Source organism: Hesperophylax consimilis, chromosome 22, assembly GCF_061612785.1.
Source record: "Hesperophylax consimilis isolate HC1 chromosome 22, BYU_Hcon_1.0, whole genome shotgun sequence".
Lineage (NCBI taxonomy): Eukaryota > Metazoa > Arthropoda > Insecta > Trichoptera > Limnephilidae > Hesperophylax > Hesperophylax consimilis.
In genome coordinates, this window is record NC_142857.1 from 24,920,091 (window position 1) to 24,938,314 (window position 18,224).

General features: G+C 37.3%; 1 protein-coding gene across 1 annotated transcript in view; it reads right to left on the bottom strand.

The window, feature by feature from the left end:
- Positions 1-5,437: 5,437 nt before the first annotated feature.
- Dna2 (DNA replication helicase/nuclease 2) overlaps positions 5,438-18,224 on the bottom strand; it is a 35,155-nt gene continuing 22,368 nt past the window's right edge. The window contains exons 15-20 of the mRNA XM_089644911.1: positions 15,483-15,621; positions 12,644-12,837; positions 10,196-10,379; positions 9,053-9,286; positions 6,939-7,172; positions 5,438-6,186 (exon numbers count right to left, since the gene is read on the bottom strand). Of these exons, the coding sequence (XP_089501037.1) occupies positions 5,941-6,186; positions 6,939-7,172; positions 9,053-9,286; positions 10,196-10,379; positions 12,644-12,837; positions 15,483-15,621 (1,231 nt within the window). The 3' untranslated portion in view covers positions 5,438-5,940. The remainder of the gene's footprint in view (positions 6,187-6,938; positions 7,173-9,052; positions 9,287-10,195; positions 10,380-12,643; positions 12,838-15,482; positions 15,622-18,224) is intronic.

Below are 18,224 nucleotides of genomic sequence, written 5' to 3' on the forward strand. Positions count from 1 at the left end.
CCACGTTAGCTTAGAGTCTAGAATGACCCCCAGAAATTTTATCTGAACCTGGACGGGGAGGATTATGTTATCGATTCGGATTGAAATGCACGGGGCAACACGTTTCCTAGAGAAAACGATGACATTGCTTTTGGTTGGAGAAATTTCCAGGCCGTGATTTCTTAGAAAAATGCAAAGATTTTTCATGCTAAGGTTGATCATTTCCTCCAGAAAAGCAATAATTCGTCCCGATATATAGATAAAAAAATCATCTGCATACTGAAGAATTTTACATGATGGGAGTATACTCTGATGCAGGTCAGAGGTGTAAATATTAAAAAGGATAGGACTAAGGACGGAACCCTGAGGCAAACCCTTGTTTACCGTTCTCAACAGAGAAGGGGAGTTCAGAACCTGGATTTGAATTTTTCTGGTAAGAAGAAGGTTGATTATGAAACTGACAAGCTTACGGGGGATGCCGATTTGTAATAATTTTCTCTGTAGAACGTTTAATAAAACATTGTCAAAAGCTCCGGTAATATCTACGCAGACACCGACAAGAATATTTTTTTCAGCTAGGACCATCTGTATATCAGAAGTGAGAATTGAAATGCTTTCAGTTGTACTTTTTGATTTTCGAAATCCAAACTGTGAGCTGGGAAGAATTTTCTCACTTTCAACATACCAGTCTAGTCGTCTTTTTATCAAATGTTCTGCAATTTTAACTAAAGTAGAAGAAAGAGCAATGGGTCTGTACGAAAGACCAGAACTGGGGTCCTTTTGGGGTTTCAGAATAGGGATAATTAATTGGGTTTTCCAGGAGGTTGGAATTTTACCTGTGTCAAACATCAAATTTAAAAGTGTAAGAAAATAATTATGTAGGGCAACATCACAGTTTTTAATGAGGCTATACGGAATACCGTCTTCGCCGGGAGCTGAGTCTCTAAGGTCGTTTAAAACCTCTCTAAGTTCAAATATATTGAAGTGTGAGTCTATCCACCCTTGCGTACGAAACGAGTATGTGAATTCCGTTTCATTCCAGTTACTCGCAGTGGGAGGAGCTAATTTATCGGCAAATTCCTTCACCCATTCTGAAGAGAGTGGATGAGGAACGGGTGGGACGTAAGAACCTCTGAATCGGCGGATTGAATTCCAAACAGCTGAGAGTGGGGTATCGGGAGATAAGGAAGAACAAAAGTTTTTCCATCCTTGCCTTTTTTTATTTTTGAGCAATCGCTTGGTCTTAGCTTCAATCTTTTTGAAGTTCAGGAAATTATCAAGGGTCATGTTCAAAGAATATATTTTAGCATACCTCTTCCTGGAATCTATTGCGTCTGCACATTCATTATCCCACCACGGGGCTGGGGGAGGTTTTCCTTTATTGCCAGGTAATTTGATAGGAATGCATGTCTCTGCAGCCGCGATGATTGATGAAACTAGCAACTCGTAACATTCCGTGACATTATCTTTAGTCGGAGAGGGCAGACTAAGCATGGAGAGCTTTATGAGCTTTGAAAAATCAGTCCAGTTGGCCTTCGAGGTTACAAATCTCGGTTTACGATTACGAAACGTGAAAGCCTTGTTGGTATGGAGCATGTTGGAGGATTCTATGAGGATTGGATAGTGATCACTCCCGTGCGGGTCCTCCAGAACTTTCCAGAACAAGGATCCGGCTATGTTTGAGTTGCAAATGGTAAGGTCGACCACGCTGGGTCGTTGACCTGGTACCTGAACACGGGTAGGGGAACCGTCATTCATAATGCAAAGATCAAGATCGTCAAGAAGGTCAACAATGTCTCTGCCCAATCTGTCGCAAGACACAGAGCCCCATAATCCGTGGTGAGCATTAAAGTCACCCAGAACAAGGAAAGGTGGTTCTATCTTAGAAAGCATTGCTTGAAGAAATGATTTAGAGGGTTTATTAGAAGGGGATATATACAGGGAAAGGATTGTAGTGCCAAAAACCTTAGCGGCCGTCACCTGAAAAGGGCAACCGGCTGGCTTAACATCTACTGGGGAAAAGGGTAAGGATGTTTTAATGAGAAGAGCGGAGCCACCCTTCCCATCTTGGCGGTCGTCACGAAGACAGTGGAATCCTCGAACTCTGAAATGAGAGTCCGGTTCAAGCCACGTCTCAGAGACGGCAGCTACTGCAATGGAGAGTGAGTTTAATGTGTGTAAGATGTCTACTGATTTGTTTCGGAGACTATGGCAATTCCACTGAAGAATCCTCGTCAGAGGGGCCATTTCTAGAGGTATTTATAATCTGTACAATCTGTTTGGCAACGTGGGACGGTATTTGTATATTGTTTTTATTTAAAGTCTGAAGGATGTGTAAAAATGACGTGATAAGTGTAGAATTAAGATCGTTAATGTTATGTGGGTCTGCGTTGACAGGTGACTTGGGTATTGTTCTATCAGAGTTGGGAGGGAGTTGTCCATTGGGGAACCATAACAAGGATTCGTGACTAGTGGCATTCTTTTTTGGGAGAACTCGGGGTTTACTGAACTTTAAAACTGTTTTCTTCGTTGATGAAGAAGAAGATTGATGAGGGGAGGAAATATTTTTGGATGCAGTTTCAGAATAAGAAATGACAGCCTTATTGAACATTTTGGATGCTTCCGCATACGAAATGTTCTTTACAGCCATTGTATGTTTGATGTTGCGTTGCCTTGACATTTCAGGGCAAATTTTGCTGGTCGACAAGTGGTTTCCTGAGCAGTTTAAGCACTTATAATTTTCCTCCGTTGAATTACAGCTATCGCCACTATGAGACAAAGTGCACTTATAGCATCGAGGTTCTGATCTGCAGAGGGTCTTCGTGTGTCCAAACCTACAGCACTTGTAGCACTGCACAGTTGGAAACACGTAGAGATCCACTGGTAGGGATACGTGGAACATGGTGACATTTTGAGGGAGATCTTTGGAGTCGAATGTGAGGACAACAGACTGAGAGGGTCTCCATTCTATGGCGTTTCCAGTGTTAAAACGATAATTTAGTCTGCGAGCTTTAATGACCTTTCCGTAACCCTGGGGAACCTTAATGTTCTCCAAGATGTCCTCTGTCGTCCAGTGTGGAGGAATCCCCTTAGTGACTCCAAGTTTAGTAACCTGGTAAGAAGGAATGAATACGTTATAGGAGTTTTCCTTGGCAACCGCTGATTTAACAAAATTATTGGCTTCAGCCGCTGTCTTAAACTCGACGGAAAGACGGTTACGACCAACCGACTTAACTCCATTCCAGACAGGACTGATTTTATTTTTGTGGAGAAAGTGACCAAAGTCAATGTCATACAATGTTGTTGGACCTCCTTCCTTTGAAATTTTAGTGACATGTGTGATGTATGGAGGCCTGTCTAAATTGTTGTAAATTCGTGAGGGTGTAGGGGCTGGTGTCGGTATGGGGACAGGAGTAGTTGGACTAGCAATTGGCGTTGTGATCGACGAGTTGAGTGGCTGGATAGATGGGGTCTGCTGATTGGACGGAAGAATACCATTGTCTACAAAGCTTCTATTTTTATCAAGGGTAGGAATTTTGTGGGGTACTTTTTCGGAATCTGTACTGGAATTTCGCACAAGCTTTAAATTTTTCCTTTTTTTAGTCGTTACTGTGATGAAGTCTGAGGGTTCTGGAATATCGGTGGCAACCGTTTCCATTGAGCCCACCGAGGAGTCTGAAAAAGAGCCATCGTTGATTTCGTCCGGGGGATCAGGAGGTTTAGCCCGTTCCATCTCTATACTAATATTTTTAACCTACCTACATCAAGTATTTAACAAGACTTACCGACAAACAGATAAAAACAACACAATATTTAACAATTAACACAAATATAGTTACACAAACTAAATTACAAAAGAATAAATTACTAAATGGGTTAAAATAACTAATATGTTTGATTTGGTTTGATTTATGTGGTGATGAGAGACTCCGACCTAGCTGTCACTTCCCAGCAAAAATTTCGAATCTCGATGTGATATCTGCTAGTTTGATTCGTAATTCGTAGACACCATAGAGTTACACTAGTGTTGGGCAAAATCGAAACATTTGATTCCAAAACAGTGAGAGAATCGAAAGTTCTTTCTAATTTCGAAATTTACGAAAAGGCAAATTTTTACTTCCGCAATAAATTTATGATTATACATTAATTAAAAAAAACTAACATTTATTAAGGACGGGTTGTATCAGAAAATTTGAACAATTCATCAAATTTCAAAGTTGATTTTCCAGTTCTGAGAAAGTTCTATTCAAGTTCCGTCATTATTTCAGTTTTGTGAAACAGCTGCCCAATAATGAGATAGTAACAGAACCTTCACAGAATTTTAAAATAACTTTTTAATTTGATGAATTGTTAAAATTTTGTGAAACATCTGTCCTAAGAGTTTAGGTTATAACTACAACAAATGGAAAATTATTTAATTTTTGCTGACGTTCTGTTGAGTTTCATAATTCAAGTACATCTAGGGCTAAAAATCAGAAGTTTTTTTGGAAAACTGCAACTTCCAGAGATTTGTTGGGTTTTTTAATTTTATTATTACAGGTATATTATTTTTTATTACACAAGTAGCTAGTCAACAGGTAAGGTGATAGCAATAATGTGTGAATAAGTCCAGGTACGCACAGGCAACTTTAGCTGCGGGCGAGAGTTGTGTCAACATTCAATTTGGTATTTGGAGGTGCGCCCACGAGGCAACGCGACAATAGGAAGAGATTTTGGATGTATTTTGATCTCAGTAAAAACTTCAAAAGCCTCCATTTTTTTTTAATAATTACAAGTAAAATCTATAAATCAACCACTGCAGCAAGAGCAAATGCAGCTACTGCACTGTCGTCAGTGATGCCGCTTTAGTATCGCTTTGTATAAGCTCTCGTACACGTACAGTGCATAATATTGTCGCTCTATCGCAGCGTGACTGATACACTGACCATAAATAAATCACTCACTAGATCTTCGGGCTTTTTGTATGAAACAAATAGGTCCTAAAAACCATAGATATACCAATATATAGACAGTACAATTCTCATTCAGAGCCTACTTATTATACTATACACCAATGAAAAACTCTGAAAGTTTATTCCATAGACTTTCAGAGCTTTTCATTGGTGGATATAGTTTGGCGTCACAATATTTCGGTTCCAATTTTCAATTGGAGTTATACTCCCCTGCCACTGCTGTTCTAGGAACTCTACCTTTAAGGTGCTCTTGATGTGATTTTGCACAAAAACGGCAATATACAAATCATCCAAATATTATTATTATTAAGAGGATGAGAAAAAATTGTTCAATAGTTTTTCATTGATGTTTAATTCTGTTTCTTCTTAAAATGTATCATTATTTAAACCTAAAAAAATATCAAATTAAAAAATAAAACAGTTGAAATTTAAAAACAAAAATTTATTAGGGAAGTTAATACATAAACAACACAAATATACATTACAAAAATAAATTACGAAACAAAATCTCAATAAAAAACAGTAATTTGTAAAGAGAGTTTCATAAAAAAAAATAGATTAATTTCTTCTTCTCGTTTTTCTAATCTATTTGTTTCTTTTTCAAGATTTCAAAAAGAAGCAGTCCCATATCAGTCACTAGTAACTATAATTGCAATGACAGCCTACTTCAGACATAACCCATCTCTATTTCTCTGTCGCAAGAACGAGACTTGAAACGCCCGGTCTATAAAATTTATAAATCTATGGTTGTTTGCCATGCCAATCACGACAGCTGATCTTTTTTGAAAAAGTGTTTTGATTGATTGTTAGTGGTTCGTGATTGCATTGACCCAGGACAACAACATGCTGATGACCTTTAGAATCGCAGTATTATCGGATGACATCCTCGGTTGGAAAAGAGAAGCAGAAGTCGATTTGAAGAAAACTGCAGGTTTCAAACAGGGAGGTCCATGTTGATAGCTGGTTAGCAGAAAGCACATGAAGAAGTAAATATATATCATGATGGTTATCACCTCAAAACTTTTATAATCTTTTCCCAATCAAACTGTCCATCTTTCTGCAGTTTTGCAACACTTAGAATGTGTCCTAAGGGTAGTTTGTTCAGTGTCTGAAGGGGTGTTTTCAGACTATCAATGAGTTTTCTGAGCGGTGTGTACTGATTGAGGGTTGTCACATCTCCGACCATTATGAGTTTGTGCTTGGATCTTGTGATCGCCACGGTGAGACGGCGATGGTCTTCGAGGATTTCATTTTCCTGAAATATTGTAGAAAACATTTATTTGTCAGAGGATAAGAGTGTTGTTAGGTTGGAGTGAGCCGTTTTGAATTTTTTCCATTTGAACAGTCCCCATTAAATGATGTTTCTCGGCCTTTTTCAGGTTTCGATCAAATTGTAATCAGCCGACAGCATTACAGCACAACCATTATGCTTTACTGCCGATCACAATTTGAGCAAAGGCTAAAACGGGCTGAGTATAGGTATTTAACGGGGATAGTTCAGATGTATAAAATCTAAATGGCACTGATTACCTTTTTGTGGCGATGTCAAAAAAGTGATGTGTTTTAAAAAATAACAGCACAACTGTTATAATTGTCAGCTGATCACAATTTGATCAAAAGCTAAAGCAAATAGAGTATCGTCATTTAATGGGGACATTTCAGATGTATAAAAGATTAAATGACGTTGATTGCCTATTTGTGACAATGTCAAAACTATTAAGGTCAAAAGTGACAATTTAAAAAGTGACAACGTCCAAAGAAACAATGTCAAAAGTGACAGTGTCAAAATTGGCAATGTAGAAGGTGAAAATGTCAAAAGTGACAATGTCAAAAGTGACAATGTCAAAAGTGACAATGACAAAAGTGACAATGTCAAATGTGACAATGTCAAAAGTGACAATGTCAAAAGTGACAATGTCAAAAGTGACAAGGTCAAAAGTGGCAATGTCAAAAGTGACAATGTCAAAAGTGACAATGTCAAAAGTGACAATGTCAAAAAAAGCTTACTCTAGATCTTTGCATATCATGCTGTTCCCTGCTCCGACTCTTGGTGCAGGAGTAGATGATGACGCTCTTGTCCCTGCCCTGGAACTGGTCCACAGTGTTGACTTCCAGCGGGTGCTGGTCTTCGCCGCCGCTGCAGACCTTGAGATGCTGCTCCTCAGAGCAGACCTTTTTCAGCAGAGCCACCTGATCCCGGTACGGAGCTATCACTCCAATGTCGGCAGGAAGTATGCCAACCTGGTGATAGAAAATATTATTCTTATTTGACAATTTAAATTAGTGAAATAGAAACTAACTAACAGTAACGCAGTATGCCTTTCCGCATTGGTAGGCAGAGAGAATGGACCAGAAAATTCTGTCATAGCATACATTCCTTGCTTCATTCACATTCATTCACCGTCCCATACATACCTCTGTTATTCCGACTCTTGACATGACCCAACTCAAGTATTTGGTTCACTTGATTGTGCAGATCATGGTTTACTGAATCAGGCCATGTCTTCCTCGGGCGTCCCCGACTTCTTTCAACATTCACATTCGCGTCATATATTCTCCTTGCACTCCTTTACTTGGTCATTTGCTCTACATACCCAAATTATCTAAGTGCCCCTTTCTTAATCTTACTCGTTACATGAATGTAAGATGTAAGTAAGTTATTACTCATTATATAAAATCAGCAACTTCATCAGCTATAAGCAGACTGATGAAACCTAAGCGCAAGCCAAATACTATGTTTGGTGATCGCGCTTTCGAAGCATCTGGGCCGAAGGCTTGGAATAAACTCCCTCCGGAACTAAGATCCATAACAAGTACAACAGAATTCAGGTCAAAACTAAAAACTTACCTTTTTATGCTGTCATACCCATAATTAAATATACCATTCCTGAGAGTAGCATTCTTATATTGCCTATAATACATCCTATTCACACTTTTCTTATTGGATTTACATTATTCCTTTCCTCAACACGCTCATTAAAGAACATAAATGTATATTATTAAACTAAATACTGGACACTCCAATTATATCCAATTTTCCAATAATGTCCTGTGCGTGTGACAACTATCTAAAATTCCCTAATAAACAATAAACAGTGTTAATCTCAATTGACCTACCAGGTAAGTATGGTACTGTATATTATCTGCCTGTACAAAATTTAAATAAATAAGAATTATAACATATGAACATTCTAGCATCACATTCATCAATCAAATGCATTGTACATATAGCTTTGTATTAGTGATCGAAGAACCAGTGGATGCAATCTGTTTGACATAAATTGATAATACAGGGTTTTCCAATAAGAGGTGTTATTTTGATATTCAATCGTAAAAGATCAATGGTTTCGTTGCTTGTGTGGCACGTAGCACCGTCTTGTTGAAAGTAAACTTTGTCCAGATCAATACCATCCAATTCCGGCCATAAAAAATCATTAATCATCTCTCGATAGCGCAATCCATTCACTGTAACTGTTGCTCCAGCCTCATTTTCATAAAAGTAAGGTCCAATGACTCCGCCGGACCATAAACCGCACCAAACAGTCACACGTTGAGGATAGAGAGGCTTTTCAACAATAACTCTTGGGTTTTCCGAGCCCCAGATGCGACAATTTTGCTTGTTGACGAAGCCACTGAGGTGGAAATGGGCCTCATCACTCAAGATGATTTGCATTTGATTCACTCAAGTGAATTTTAATAATTTCAATGCGTTGTTGAAGCGTGTATCGTTCCATTTGTATTAATGGCGTAGTTTCTACTTGTCAAATGTCAAAAAATGACAGCTTCAAAAGTAACATCTACCGAAATAGCGGGCTATTCAAAATAACACCTCTTATTGGAAAATCCTGTATTTTGACCAGTCTATAGTTAGTAATAAGATAGATCATTGTAGAAAGGTATTATATATTTGTACAGCGCCCTTGAGGTGATTTTGCACAAAAACAGCGCTATACAAATCATCCAAATATTATAATTATTATTTAAGCATCAGCTTTGCACATTTTGTTTTGTTTCACCATTAATTAAAACATATTTTGTAATTTAAAATACCTTTTAATTTCATATTTAGGCCTTCTGTCTGTTTCATGTAATAAAATAACTTCAAATAATACTGTACTAACCGCAAGCAAACTGTTTATAATAGTTTTAACTAAAGCCGCCTCGTATATATTGGAGCATTTATCCTTTTGACGAAGAAGTTGTTTATCGTCGCCATTGGTGACGGCGAGGTTCTCGGCGTACTTAGCGCAAAGATCCAGCGTGCTGCCAGTGTCTAGGAATATAACCGAGTCACCCAATGATGGTGAAATGCAATACTTCAGCCATGTTTCAATGGCTTCTGCATAGTTAGGAACCTGAAATAAAATATTATGTAATTAGATAAATTGAAGGTGGGAACAATTTTTTCCCCTTTTATTGCAGTTCCACCTACCTGAGTCAGTGGAACTATGGAATCCACATTGTGGGTGGAAGCAAAGATAACGGGAAGAGATTGGTTGGGAAATATCTGGATTCAGATCTAGATATTAAGGTTTGGTTGTTTCACTGACTTTGAACAATTCATCAATTTCAAAGTTGATTTTCAAGTTCTGTGCCAACTGCGTTCAGTCCTCCATTAACAGAGTTACCTGCATTTACCCTTCTTTCAATATCTCTGTCCTTCTCATCTCTCGTAAACATACTTCCTAAATACACAAACTCATCCACCTGCTCCAAGTATTCCTCATTCACAACTATATTGCACACTGTTTTCGTACTCTCTCTTTCAAACACCATTACTTTAGACTTACTTACATTCATCTTTAACTCGTTCTTCATACATACTTCGTTCATCCTAGACACGAGAGACTGTAGTTCATCCATACTATTAGCAACCAGCACCTCATCATCAGCATACAACAGGCAACATACTTTCAGATTACTCAAATTCGTGCCCAATCCCACCTTTTTCAATTCTTGCATACAATTATCCATGTATAGATTGAATAACTACGGTGACATTACACAGCCTTGTTTAACACCTTTTGTGATATCTAACCACCCCGTAAAGCCACCGTTCACCCTAACACATGCAACGCTTCCCTCATACAGACGCAATTGCCTGAGTCAGATTCGTATTCACTCCTTTCGATCGCAGTTATACCCCCCTGGTCAAGGTTAAGTGTGGATATCATAGCAGTGTTGCCATTTGGAAAATTTACCAGAAGAATATATAAACATTAAGTTATTATTGTAGGTACCTACTTAAAAAAATAACTACAAACCTCTTTATTTATTTTAATTGTGGCTTGTTCCACGTTTGAATTTGCGGCCTGCAGCTTTCCCTCATAGGAGAGTTCATTAGCGAGCTCCATGATTGGTAGGTTCATCCGGTACTGCAGGCAGAGGGAGAAAGTAGATTTGTCACTGTCCAATCGCTTGAATAGACTCTCGTCCAATCCGTGAGACCTGGGAAAGACCAGGTTAAAAGAATTTTTTTTTTAAATTGAGGGCTTGCGGAAAACTGCATTATCGGTAGAATTCATTTCTGTCTTTTTTATTAATTTATTTATACATTTTAGGAAAAGTTGACAGCAAATCTTTAATTATACAATGATACAATAATAATATAGTTAATTCTGCCAATTATGAACTTTCCACTGATGAATAGTTAATGGTAAGGTGTAAAATGTCATAGAGATGTTCTCTTAAATTAATTTCTTGTTTAGTTAGAAAATATTAAAATAAAGGATGGTGGGGGGGGGAGGAGGGGGAAATATAGGATAAGGATTAAGAGGCAAAGGACGGGAATACATAGGAATTGAACTTCTAGTTTGATTTTTGTTGTTTGTTTTTGGGGTGTTATGCCGTGTTGCGCTAACTCCTTCTTTAGCCGACGTTTCGGACAGCGTTGCAGTGTCCATCATCAGGGCAGATCCGGTAGATCCGAAGATGTGTTTTTCTAGTTTGAGTTTTGTTGATTATTGAGTTTTTGTTTTATGTCGCGTAAAGTCGAGTTAAAAATGTCAATATGGTAATAATTTAAGTTAAATGAATGTGTGGATCTGTAGATAAATGAGTTTTGTTTGGAATTGGTCTTACAATGGGGGAGATTAAAAGTAAGTGACTGTCTGCTGTTGCGATTGGGAACATGGAATAATAGGCGTTGAAGAAGATCAGGACTATCGATTAAATTGTGTGTAATTTTAAATAACATTACCGAATCTGCTATATTTCTTCGGAAAGTTAACGTCTGTATATTGAAGAACTTTGCAGAGTCTTCATTACTAATATGAGATCGAAAAGAGCGGATTGGATTTTGGATTGGATTTCTTTGTTTTCATATAGATACCATCCTTTACAATTTTCTTTTAATTTCGTGTTACTTATTTTGTAAATAGAATGTAAGTCCATCAATAAATAAATAAATTAATTAATGAAAGAGGTTTAGCAGCTCCATGCAAACCGATTTTCTGCTTTTTTATAAAATACTAGTGGACCCAGTAAAGCTTCACCATTAATGTATTTCTTGGGTGTCTCCGACTTCTTCCACTATTGTATACCACAATGTTACGGTTAAAAAAACTACATTACATCGACTCCGAATCTCATTCTGATGCAGAGATGTTGCGTTAAATATTCCTCAAGCGTCCTTGCCTTCTTTTACCATTTAAATCACTCTCTAAACCAACGGTCGGGGAACTGGGATAAATCACCCCAAATGGGGTAAAAATGTTTTTTTTGGGGTAATAAGGAAATTTTTGTAGTTTGCTATTTCATAAACGTGTTAGTATTTTTACAAACTTAATCAATTCAGGTGTGTGCGTGAGAAGTAAGAGACGTGCGTTGTGTGTGTACGTGCTTGCATATTGTTGTTTCGTGCATCGGCCACTGCGTAAGAGAGCGGTTCTCTGACTACTTTCCAGATCTTGATATACATACTTACAATTGGGTTGTAGATCCTTTTAAATGTGAAATTGCTAACATACCAGAAGAACCTTCGGGTTTGGCAGAAACAATACTTGAACTTCGATCTAATACTGAAGCACTTATTCAATTTGAGAGCAAAGCCAATCTGTCGTCTTTTTGGATGTCAAAAGCTAAGAAGGCTTTGTTAAAATTGCACATGAGGAAGCGGTAAAAAAGTTGTTGCCATTTGCAACAACCTATCATTGTGAACAACACTTTTCCACTCTAATGAACATAAAAACGAAGAACAGAAATCGATTAAACGCCAAAGACTGTATTCAAATTGCTCTTACATCAAAAAGTCCTAATTTTAAAGTAATTGTATCAAACATGAAGCAACATCATTTCACCAAAAACTGAAAGGGAAACCTGAAAATCTCAATTTTTGTTTGATCCAATTTGAGAATTTTATTTTGTTTGTCTATTACATACTTACTATTTTCATGTAACTTTTTTTTTTATTTTAGGTGTAAATTAATTCAATAAATAATGTTTATTTAAATATTCATTGATTGTCTTTTCAAAATGGGGGGAAGGGGTAATATTGACTTACGCAAAAATATTTTGGGGTAATGGTTAAAAAAGTTCCCCGACCGCTGCTCTAAACACTCCTGGCACTAATAAGAACAAAATTGAATTTTTCAGCGATATCGCTCAACTACTTTTCGAGATTTGCAAGCACAAACATACGTAAGATGAATTTTTGTATATTAAGATTATAAGGAGCGCATAAAAAGTGTGGTTTTTTAATTGATTTGACTCACTTGGCTTGGTTGCTCCTCACGATGGGTGGAAGTTGATCGGGGTCCCCGACCAGCACAAACTTGTGGGCTGCGTATAGTGGCCGCAGTACGGAGCACTGCAGGACCTGTGTGCTCTCGTCCACTATGCATACGTCAAACTTACGCTGGGTGAAGAGTGAGTGACCAGAGCCCAGGCAGGTTACTCCCACTACTGACTGAGAAAATAAAATTAAAAAAAAAAAAACAAAAATGATAAATGATTAGAGATTTTCACGGCCAAAAGTATTATAGTGATTTGTTTTTGGGGTATTATGCCGTGTTGCGCTACGTCTTTCTTTAGCCAACGTTTCGGACAGCATTGCAGTGTCCATCACCAGGGCATGTTCGTGAAGTTCTGGGGAGACCCAAAACATATAAAGCACGACTGATTACGGAGCCAATTGAAATTCATAAAAATCCCGTAAATATTAACCTTTTGAACGCGTTAATTTGCTCCGTTTTATCTATACCCGTATGCGGTACATATTTTCAAATACCTATGCACGCAATTAAATGTCAAATTATAGAATTCTGGCATGATTTATTGGACTATATAGACAGAACAGATTATTCTCCACAATATGATAACAAATCCTCGTATGTCAACACTCTTGGATGTTTATAAAAACAAAATCATAAAATTTCATACAAAGACGTACCGTATCTTTTGAATGTGGTCCCGCCATTCACTCGGCGTGTGTGTACTTAGGCCACTGCGTTGATAGACACAAGTGGGACACCATGAGCACTTATCATTTTTAGTTATGAATGACATACTAGTACTAACGCCATCCGTTGACAAAAATGTAAACTAAAGGACTAAAAGGCGCGAAGAGGCGCACTTGATTATCGATCTTTTTTTATGAAATACAATTTTATTTTTGAGAAATTCTTGTAGATGTCAGCATCGTGATAGTTCTACGAATGTCCAAGTGAGCAAGAAATACATTTATCACGAAAGAGCGCTGGAATATCGGCCGTCAAAGTTTCCGTATCAACTGTTGATACAGCCGCGTGTGAGTATAGACTTTTTGCCGTAACAACAGTTGATACGGCCGCGTGCAAAGAGTTAATAGAGACGATGGAGCTAAGCTCAGTAGTTCTTGGTATCCGGTAATTGACAGCTACACCAGAACTAAACGCAGAAAACCATTTTAAAATTACATGTTAATTTCAACTTTTAGAGGGTTGGAACTGGTAACACGGTTTCGCATCTTCATACTTAAGCACACACTTAACTACAACCTTAGATTACACATCTGCCCCGATGATGGACACTGCAATGCTGTCCGAAACGTTGGCTAATGAAGAAGGTAGCGCAACACGGTAGAGGTGGGTCCTATGAGTACTTTTCATTACTGGGTACAATGAGTACAGGTACCAAGAAATACCTGGTAAAAATACTCAAAAGTATTTAATACCGACTTGAGGATTGATTCAGAATAAGTCATTTCTAAACTGCACTCACATAAATTCTGCCCACATATTCCCCACAAATTTTCTACGTAAGCTTGATTCCCCCATTAATTATTCGAAATTCATGGGGGGGGGAGTTAGAGGAATTCTGTAAAACATAATTCCCCACAAAAAAATTCAAATGTTTACTTCCCCACAAAATATTTGAAATCCATGGGGGGGAGGTTGTTACAGAATTTCTTTGATATTCCCCACAAATAAATTCTAATGTGTGCTTCCCCACGCAATATTTCAGAGGGGGGGTGGCTACGGAATTCCCTGTCAAAAAATTCCCCACATTTTTCAAAAATACCTGCTAAAAATACCCATTAAAAATACCCATCAAAAATACCTACTAAAAATACCAGGGAAAAGTACCTATTCAAAATATTTAGTCCCGGTATAAAATACTTGAGTATTTTGGAACCAGGTATTTTGGAGATTTGTCACAAGTACAAAGTATCGCCTGAAAATACCCGGTACTTTTACTGGGTGCGATAAATACGCCTCACCTCTACAACACGGCATAATACCACAAAAACAAATCACTATAAATAACGATAAATATATATCCTTGATAGCAGTTAAGAGACTACTCATAGATGGCACTGGTAACAGTACGATTGAAAGCCCAAGGTCGAGGCCCAGAATATTCCTACTGCCTGCGGGGTCATTCGAGCTCATCGCTTTCTATTACTAAGGACGGGTTGTTTCGGAGAATTTGAACAATTCATCAAATTTCAACGTTCATTTTCGGGTTCTGTGAAAGACTTATTCAAGTTCTGTTTTTATATCATTGTAGGCTAGTTGCTTGACAAAACTGAAATAAAAACAGAACTTGAAAAAATCTTTCACAGAACTTGTTGAAATTTAATGAATTGTTCAGATTCTCCGAAACAACCCGACCTAAGTAAAAGTATTTTGTTGTCCCGGGAGTTTTTATTTGAAGAGTTTGTGAGGCAAACCAGATTAACAAAAAATTATATTATTTTTGTTTGTTTTTTAAAAGAAAGACAATATTTAAATTCCTCCTAGCACCATCATTAAAAGTGGAAAATGTTGCCTGTGCAATAATAGAGGACTAGGGCGATAAGTATCCGATACTTATATTGTGTACTCACGTCGCAAAACGACTTGACACACACAGTTCGTACACGTTGCTACTGGAATAACGAGACCCGCGTCGACAACAAACATTATTGAATTCTTGAATTAACGTCACTCACATTCAAACAGTTCCTGAAGCTCTCATTTTTATATCCTGTCATTCTTTGTTGAATGTTTTGTTCCTAGCATTGATCTAGAGCACACGCATTATTACTAAATGTGTGACGGCATATTTAAAGTCTCGATGATGTTGACTCACAGCTTTACTGTAGATCTGGTGCAGGTCATCGGGAGTGTGGCAGTTCTTGGTGAGGGTGACCTCGCAGTATGGCAGCAGTTGGGGCTGCACTCGACTCGACGATCCCAACCGGAGCATTGACACTCCACTGGACATTAACCTGGATAAGATACATAATAAATTAACTTGGAGCAGTCCGCTTCACTTGTCAAGGCACCAAAAAGCCAAGGTGCTGACAATACGCAACACTTAACAAACGGGGTAAACTCGGGTTTTTATTAGCGCAAGGTGCCGGTTGGCTCAAGGCCGGCTCTGAATTAACTTCAATGTTTTTTGTAATCAATGAATAGGTAATTAATTACTAGAAGTATGATCTATGCCGATTTAAATGAAAACTGATATCTCCAATTTACTTGAGATCTTTCGACTCCTAGGCCCCAGACAGGTCAATGAAATTAATTATTATTATCTGTCCAAGAAAAAAATTCAATACTCGAAAATGTTTAATCAAATTCACCAGAAGTAAGTATAAATAATTTTCTTCAAAAGTAGAACAGATGTGCACGATAGTCCAAAAGATCTACAATGATAAAACTGTAATCACACCTGAACTAATAGATAATGGATCGAAATTACCACGCGTTCGGACTTGCTATATTTCTATCACCTTTTTATATTTATTTATTTATTACACACCCTAGTGGGCTTTTCTTTAAAAAAAAATACAAGCGTTTTGTACCAGAGTAAACACTTAAAAATTAATACAATAAAGAAGAATGTAAACATAATGGCAAAAATGAATCCTCACGCATATAATTGAATTTAAAAGATTCAACAAAACAAAATAGTAGAAGCGGAGAAGTTATATGGGTACATAGGTCTATTTGTGTCTAGAAGAATAAAAGTGATAGAATATACAACATTTATACTGATTAGTTTTCAAATGAAATATATCACCCAGATCAGAATATTTGTTTCCGAGATTGTGAAGTCTCGGAATCGGAGAATTTTGGTAAGCTAGTGTCCTGGTGTTATTGAAGTAAAAAGGTAAGAAATGTCGGCATGATTTTATGGGAACATGGATATTGATACATTGAAGTAATTCGGGACAGTCAATTTTACAATGTAGTATTCTTTGTAACAGTATTAAATCTGTGCTTATTCTTCTTTCTGAATGTTTCAATAGAGACACAAATGAAAGAATATCTTTGTTTTAAACCACTTTATTACATTTATATACGTCGACTGGTTTCGGTTGAACTCAACCTTCATCAGGACAGTACAAATATAAACTAAAATATAATAGAGAGGAAGATTATTAACTTAATGATATTAACTTATTAGATGACGGTTGAGTTCAACCGAAACGGGTCGACGTATATAAATGTAATAAAGTGGTTTAAAACAAAGATATTCTTTCATTTGTGTAATAATGTCAAGCCACAAAGTGTTTGCTTCCTTCGATAATTTCGATAGAGACATTATATCTAAGAGGTAATTGTAATTTATGTTTTGTATAGGAATATGCAATTTATAATTTATAAACCTTAGAAACTTCCGTTGAATCTTTTCAATGTTATCTGAATGAATATTGAAGAATATTCATTCAGATAAATATTCATTTATTTGACATAACCATAGAATTGACTGTACTGTGCAGCGTTTACATAACAACCTTCTGTTCAAAAGTCTCTATTCTATACAGCATAGAACAAAAGTTGAAGTTGATTCAATATTGGGTTTCTATTCTATCGGGCGTTCTATCACTTATAAAGCCTGTTCTCACTGATTTATTTCATAGATTTGTAGCGGCAGGTACTCCGCCCCGGCGCCCCTCGCTCTTGCAACGATACGCAGATACCTATCAGCGTACCCTGTTCCGCACGCGGTACGAGCCTCTTCAAATTGTAGCACCAGAAAGACTCAACGTCTGCACCATTGATGAACACCACCTACATGATGACATCGTCAGCAACAACTGTGACTACTCTGGGTACTCTATTTGGACTGTGTAATTCAACTACCTCAATAAAGCCGCTGCAAGGATCAACACATATCTTTCATTAATTTGTCTCCTTACCAGATCTCCAAAGATTCTATGAAATAAATCGTAGAATAGATGAAGTGGGAACGCGCTATAACTGTGAAGTTAATGAGAATAAAAAATAAAGCAATTATGTTTTTGAATAGAATGATATCACATTCTTGATCACTAAATTTAAATTTATTTATTTATTCATGTTTTCCATAAAACGTTTACACTATATCCACCAATATATGATAGAGAAGATCAAAAATTCGTAGTACAAATAAGTATAAAAGGTCGTGGGAGCAGTTTTACTATTTTGTGACATAGTCACAAAACACATGACCTATGGGTCAAAAGATAAACTGAACTGTCTGTACGTGACATTGAAAATGTCAATGGTCAATGCAGAATCGTTAAGCAGTTAATTCGCTCTGTTGATTGACATTTTTATATATTTCTTTTTATACAACGCAGACGGTTTAAATGTAGTTTCCGTGAGCACTTAGGCCATAGGCCCGTTGTGCTATCTCCCATTTTACCTCAATCCTTTAACAACAACCCAATCCCTTTAATAAAGTTCACCAGGGTTGTCATTGGATATGTGGCTATGTCTTCTAGTTCTACAATGTGTCTTTCCAGGTATCTGAGCCTTGTTCCCAACAGAGCGGGACATTGGCACCATAGGTGAATTGGAGTCTCTTCATCCTCTTCACATTTCCTGCATCTGTTGGTAT